The sequence below is a fragment of the Helianthus annuus genome, chromosome 6, assembly GCF_002127325.2.
Source record: "Helianthus annuus cultivar XRQ/B chromosome 6, HanXRQr2.0-SUNRISE, whole genome shotgun sequence".
Taxonomy (NCBI): domain Eukaryota; kingdom Viridiplantae; phylum Streptophyta; class Magnoliopsida; order Asterales; family Asteraceae; genus Helianthus; species Helianthus annuus.
Genome location: NC_035438.2, coordinates 456,414 through 462,413, shown reverse-complemented (window position 1 = coordinate 462,413; position 6,000 = coordinate 456,414). Strand labels below are relative to the sequence as shown.

The window sequence follows — 6,000 nt, the reverse complement described above, 5'->3', positions numbered from 1 at the left end:
AACCGAACGAATTTTTTTGTTCGTGTTCGTTCGTTAAGCTATTCGAACGAACATAAACGAACTTCATGCCGAACGGTTCACGAACTCTTCGCTGAACGTTTGGTTCGTTTACAGCCCTATGTGTTGGGCTTTGTTAACATTGTGTGTTGTGCCATATCTTGGTACCACGGGGCTTGTGTGTGTTCAGGCTTTATGAGTGGCGTGCTATCTCTTGGTAAAGTAGCCCGTTTCTTGTTTCGTTCCTTTATGCCCAGAGGCATCCAAGAGCATATGATATCAGGTTGATCCCAACTCTTTGTCTCCATAAGTTTCCATTTGTCCAGCAGGTCTTTGTCTGGCAGTTGCCCAGGCAGGCTCCGTTTAAATGGGTGGTTCGGCTTTGGTGGTGAACATGTTTAGTGATCCGGTGTTTTGAGTGGGTGTATAAAGCCCAATGGCCCTCCCTGTATCTGTGGTTTTAGCAGACAAACGGTGGGGTGTTCCATTGAGCGTGATTGTTCTGTAGACTCTGGAGTTATGCTTTGTTTTGTTTGCAGTCAGGGTCTTCCTGGGCCAACTCTTGTTTTTTTTTTTTAATTTATTAAAAGAGAAAAGCCCACAACCGCCAAGAACATAACAAAACAGACAACAATACACCAAAACAACTGGAGCGGCCACGTAACCGAGTTGTCTTCTTTACCCTCATTGCTTTTACTTCTTCCACAGCCTTAGGGAGCGAAACAGGGAAATGCTTTGGATGAAAGTTCGTCTTCTTGGCTATTAAAAATAAAAAATAAAATGACTAAATGATACAAAACTATTTTGAAGTAACATCGCAACAAAGGTTTCGTGGTGTAGTTGGTTATCACGTCAGTCTAACACACTGAAGGTCTCCGGTTCGAACCCGGGCGAAGCCATCTTTTTTTTATTGTCTTTCAATGTATCACTTTTTTTAAACTGACTCAGATGTTATTTATTTAAATATATTCTGGTTTCATTAATATAGGTTTTTAGTAATGTAAATTAGTTACTATAAAATAGCCAGTGATATATGCTACGAACCTTACATATAGATTCTGCATTTATATATATGTCCACTAATAAAATAAACGTGATATTTTTTTCTATTTATTTCATTTGGAGAATATCATCTAAAAGCTGCATTCTTACTTTTGCGTGAAGCTTTGGATTTTGAATTACTTTCTAATAGTTTGTGGAAGACATGCTGCTCTAGAAAGGGTATAACTTACTGGAGGTCCTGGAGGATGTTGTACCTTCATTACGGCGACGCCATGAACTATATGACTTTTCATTAATCCGTCAGAGAAGACACATTGAAAATCTAATGGTAGGTGATAGTCGATCAATGTATTTCAATTTTTATATAAAATAGCAACGGATATTTTTTATATATGTTGGGTTATGGAGGATTTGATATTAGCAAATGATTATTCCTCTAAGCTGAGGATTATTCCTTTAGTCTGTTTTATATTATTAAATTCAGTAACCTAATTGTACCCTATACTTTTATTCTTGTACCTGTACACTTTGAGCACCCAATACAAAGAGAGAACTAGTTGTGGAGAGTGGATGTAGATCAAGCTTGATTCTTGCGTTCTGATTCTTGCGATTTAGAGTGTGTGAGTGTGTGAGCTCGTTGTGTGTTTGTTCTAGTGTTCCTGTGATATTTGTTTTGACCTAACAATATATTCAGGGCTCTTAAAACGGTCGTGTTTGTGGGTCTGCTAGATACGAACCCAAAAGTTCTAAATGAACCGGAACACGGCGAGAACTCGAATATCACGCTGAACTAGAATACGACATGTGTATCCCCGGATTGATAATAACAAAACCCATTTAACTTAGATAATTTATTTTTTTTTATTTTTTTTTATTTTTTTTTTAAGTAGTAATTGACGATTGATATAACCAGAAAACTTGTTCAGTTACATCAAAACAGAAGGTAGACGGGCAACAAGCTGCGCCGCCAACCCTTTCTGAATTGCAAACCCCAACCTCCCGAACACAAACCCCTGCCCCCTTGGGGTCGAACAATTGCTATGGATAACCCGTTGAACCCTCGTCAAGAAGTTAATGGCTTATGGCGCTAGGGAGCCAAAAGTATCAAAGGCAAAAGGGATAAAAACATGTTGGTTCTCTGCGCAAGCTTTAGCGTGCTTATCCACTTTCTTTGATTCTGCCTTTCTTGCTGCTAGTCCAGCTACAAACCCATTTTCCCTTAAACCAACCAAAGGGGAAACCCCCGTGAGGTCTACACAAGCATGTTTCCCCCCAGCCCAGCCAAAGACGAGCAGATCCGCTGGTCGCAGAGTAGATCTCCCTTCCATCGGGTCCGTGAGAAAATTCACAGGGGCCTCTTTCTTAGCAGAAATCCCAGCTCTTCTTAAGATGTCCCCCAAAACATCTCGCACCCAGTCATGCCGATATTTAAACCCAGGGAGCTCTTTACAGTGAACTGCGTGCTCCCCATATTTATCCATACAAGCTTTACGACATATCGGGCAGGTTTCATCTTCTGGGTACATAGGGATCATTAGCCGGTATTTGAGAATGGTTCTGTATTCTACTGCCGACATGCATTGTCCTAACCCCTCAATCGGGATAACGGTCAAAATCGGGCTATTAATTACCAAGTTCCAACTCTTCTCACACATTACCATACACTTTTTTTATGGTTTTAAATGGTCCTTTTACTAGTCCTCACTCCCCCTTTTCTCCTTACACATATATTAACGAGTCTCAATAAAAGCTCAAGAGTCTTAATAAACGCTCAAAATCGGGCTCGAGCTCATTTTAGCTCAACTCTATTTGAATATTTAACGAGTTGATCTTGAATAAGTTACTAGTGACTCGGCTCGTTTACACTGTGTAGTGTGTACAGCTAAAGGCGATAGTGGGTGGGTTGGATTTCGACCCGAACTAGATAATAAGGGAATGATGAGTAGGCCCAAAGGGGTTGTAGCGTATGGGCCAAAAGAACATGTTAAACTGGGCTTTGAAAAATCAGTCCGATTTATAAGATGGAAAGTGTCGTCATAAACCCTAGTGCCTGCCTGCCGCTACCTGCAATCAGCCAGCCGGACTAAGAAGAAAAGAGAAGTCACGCCATGGTAACCTCTTCCCCTTTATTTCGATCACCATATCTTCTGAGTTTGTATTTACGTCTCCAAATTTGTTTATTTATGCCTAATCATGAAGAAAATCAAATGTATCGTACAATCAACATTGTTATCTAGGAGCTTTCCCTGATCTAACCAATCTCTTAGTGCCACTGTCATTTTAACTATTTGCTTTTTATAGTTTCATGCCTTTTAAGTTTATGTTTAAGCTTTCAACATCAAACTGTTTCACCTAGTCTATTTTAGTTTGGTTTGGTTTGGTTTTTACAGTTTAATTCAATCTCAAGTTAAAAATTAAGATTACTCAGTTTCAAACAAGATATGATCCAAAACTATATTTCAATTTCCTTAAATTAGGTTGGAAATGTGATATGCAAGATGTAATGCCAATTAAAGTCAATGATAAACTCCAATTAGGAAGAAATGGTACTGTATTTGTATAGTGGTTTTTAGAAACTTTTATTATTAACAACCATGTGATTTCATGGCCTTTGTATATTAAGGTTGTTCATTTTCTGTGTAATTGTTTTTTTGAGGATGTATAAGCTTTTTAATATTGCTTTATATGTTTTTTCTGATAGTCGAAGAGAAAGGTTAGAGAGCCAAAGGAAGACAATGTCACTCTCGGTCCTGCTACCCGTGAAGGAGAGCTTGTATTTGGGGTTGCACATATCTTTGCCTCATTCAATGATACCTTCATTGTAAGTTTAAAGTGTCTCTGTGTATACTTTGTTGCCTAAAACATGATTCTTCTTATATATTGTTTTGCCCTTTTGTTCTGTAGCATGTGACTGATCTCTCTGGGAGAGAAACCATGGTTCGGATTACTGGTATGTTTTTTTTTTCTTATTTTTAAGAAGTCTATTTACTTCATTTATGGATATTTTATGTTACTGAAGAATGAGTACAATGATTGATTCATGGTTCAATGGAAGCACTCTTGCAAATCATATATCTAAGTACTTACATAGGAACATGTGTTGTATGTTCAATTTTTTGTTGTGAGCAATGTTATATTTTGTTCATACTGGGAGATATAATTACATGCACATTGTTTTTCTGATCCATTGCAAAGAGAACATGAATTAAATTTATTTGTCTAGGCTTTTTCTCAACAGATTTTTTTTTGAAAGTAGTTAGTAGTTTGTAGTTTTAATATTTTTTTCCACGAGATATTTTCTGTAATTCAAATGCTATTGCGTGTTTGGTTTATAGTTTTTTTATATCTTAATATTTATCTACTATCCTTTTATTTTTTTCATTAGGTGGAATGAAGGTAAAGGCTGATAGAGATGAGTCGTCTCCATATGCAGCTATGCTTGCTGCACAAGATGTTTCAACAAGATGCAAGGTGTTTACTTGTTTCTTTTAGTGTCTTGCTATATTGTAATCATAGCAGTTTGTTTTTGTTTGATCCATTACATCTAACAAATTTCTGCTGTAACAACAGGAGCTTGGAATCAATGCCCTCCACATAAAACTACGGGCAACTGGAGGTAACAAGACAAAGACACCCGGTCCAGGTGCACAGTCTGCCCTCAGAGCTCTTGCCCGTTCTGGCATGAAGATTGGTCGCATTGGTATGCTTATATTCTTTATTTTATATATACAAATTTTTGTATTTGTTGTTTTTGCTCTTTGAAGAACTTTTATTTATGTTTAAAGAGTAGCTGATAAGTAAGTTGTATGTTTTGATGATGACAGAGGACGTGACACCAATTCCAACAGATAGCACTCGTCGAAAGAGTGGGAGAAGAGGAAGGAGGCTGTGATATGTTTTTTGTCTACAGTATGTTTTCAAAGTATTTGCAATTTGGATTTTTGTTGTCTTCAACTTTTGTAGGTTATTTTTATGTTCTGGTTGACATGCATTTTTGTTGAACTGCTTTATATTTCTGTTGAATGATATTCTATTATTTACTTCATATATGGGTTTTATGCTTTATTTTTGCCTAGTCAGAAGTATTAGATGTGTAGTTGAGGTCAATATCAATTCAATGGATGTCAGTGTGCTTGAGATCTGCACCTTATTTATCAAATCAGTTTGAGAGTTTCAGTGTGTGTTAAAGAGTTGAAATGTTTTGAGGATCTTGTCAAATCTGTTTGATGATGTATGGGGTTGGTGCTTATTGGTGTGGATAATGATGATTGTTAGGGGAGACGTGGTGTTGCAGCAATGTTATCTTGGTCTTTTTGTCTTTTCGACCAAGTGGTCTGGTTATGCTCTTTGTAGGTCTTTTTGAAATTTGCTGGATGGTTGTCTATATCCAATGAACACCCAAGAAGACTGTGTTTTGATCAACACGTTTCTAGATTGTTTTTTGAAGTTCTATGTTGTGTTTTTCTTTAAATCTGTTTTTCTTTTCCCCCAGACTGATTCTGGGGGAGTGATCGAAACAAAAAGTAAGCAGCTACGTGACGGCTATCAGATTTGTAGCGATGGGCAGGAAATATAAACAAGTAGAGGAGGTTGTTTAGTTTAAGAGTTGAAGCTGAATATGGACTTTAAAGGGCTAACAGGATTAGTAACTAACAACCTCTAGAACTTTCAATACTAAGGGTCTGTTAAACTAATGTATTAGGTGCAATTGGAATCCATTTTTTACTATGTTTGGTTTTCAAATTTGTTGGAATTGAAGAAAATAGAATCTCTTACAGCTCATTGTTGTCCCATCCGCCACCCTTGCCGTTGCCCCCCCTTCAGCCTGGTCAGTGCTGCCACCTCCACCTATACCTTTACCGCCATTATCGCTCGTCTCCCACCGCCATTGCCACTGCAACTCGCCTCCCCCATCGCCACCCTTGCCTCCACCACCATCATTGGTGATGCAGCAACAATGGCACCAGATCGGGAGATAAATTAGGGTGGCAGCGGCCAATA

At 38.0% G+C, this 6,000-nt stretch overlaps 1 protein-coding gene and 1 non-coding gene across 2 annotated transcripts; both read left to right on the top strand.

Annotated features, from left to right (window-relative positions):
• Positions 1-822: 822 nt before the first annotated feature.
• TRNAV-AAC lies at positions 823-896 on the top strand. The gene has a single exon. It is a non-coding gene; the product is annotated as a tRNA-Val (tRNA).
• A 2,108-nt stretch (positions 897-3,004) lies between these two features.
• On the top strand, positions 3,005-5,064 carry LOC110864242 (40S ribosomal protein S14-3). The gene is made up of 6 exons (XM_022113270.1): positions 3,005-3,110; positions 3,701-3,820; positions 3,904-3,949; positions 4,385-4,470; positions 4,570-4,699; positions 4,824-5,064. Exons 1-6 carry the CDS (start codon positions 3,108-3,110, stop codon positions 4,889-4,891), a joined length of 453 nt encoding a protein of 150 aa, XP_021968962.1. The 5' UTR covers positions 3,005-3,107; the 3' UTR covers positions 4,892-5,064.
• Positions 5,065-6,000: the final 936 nt, after the last annotated feature.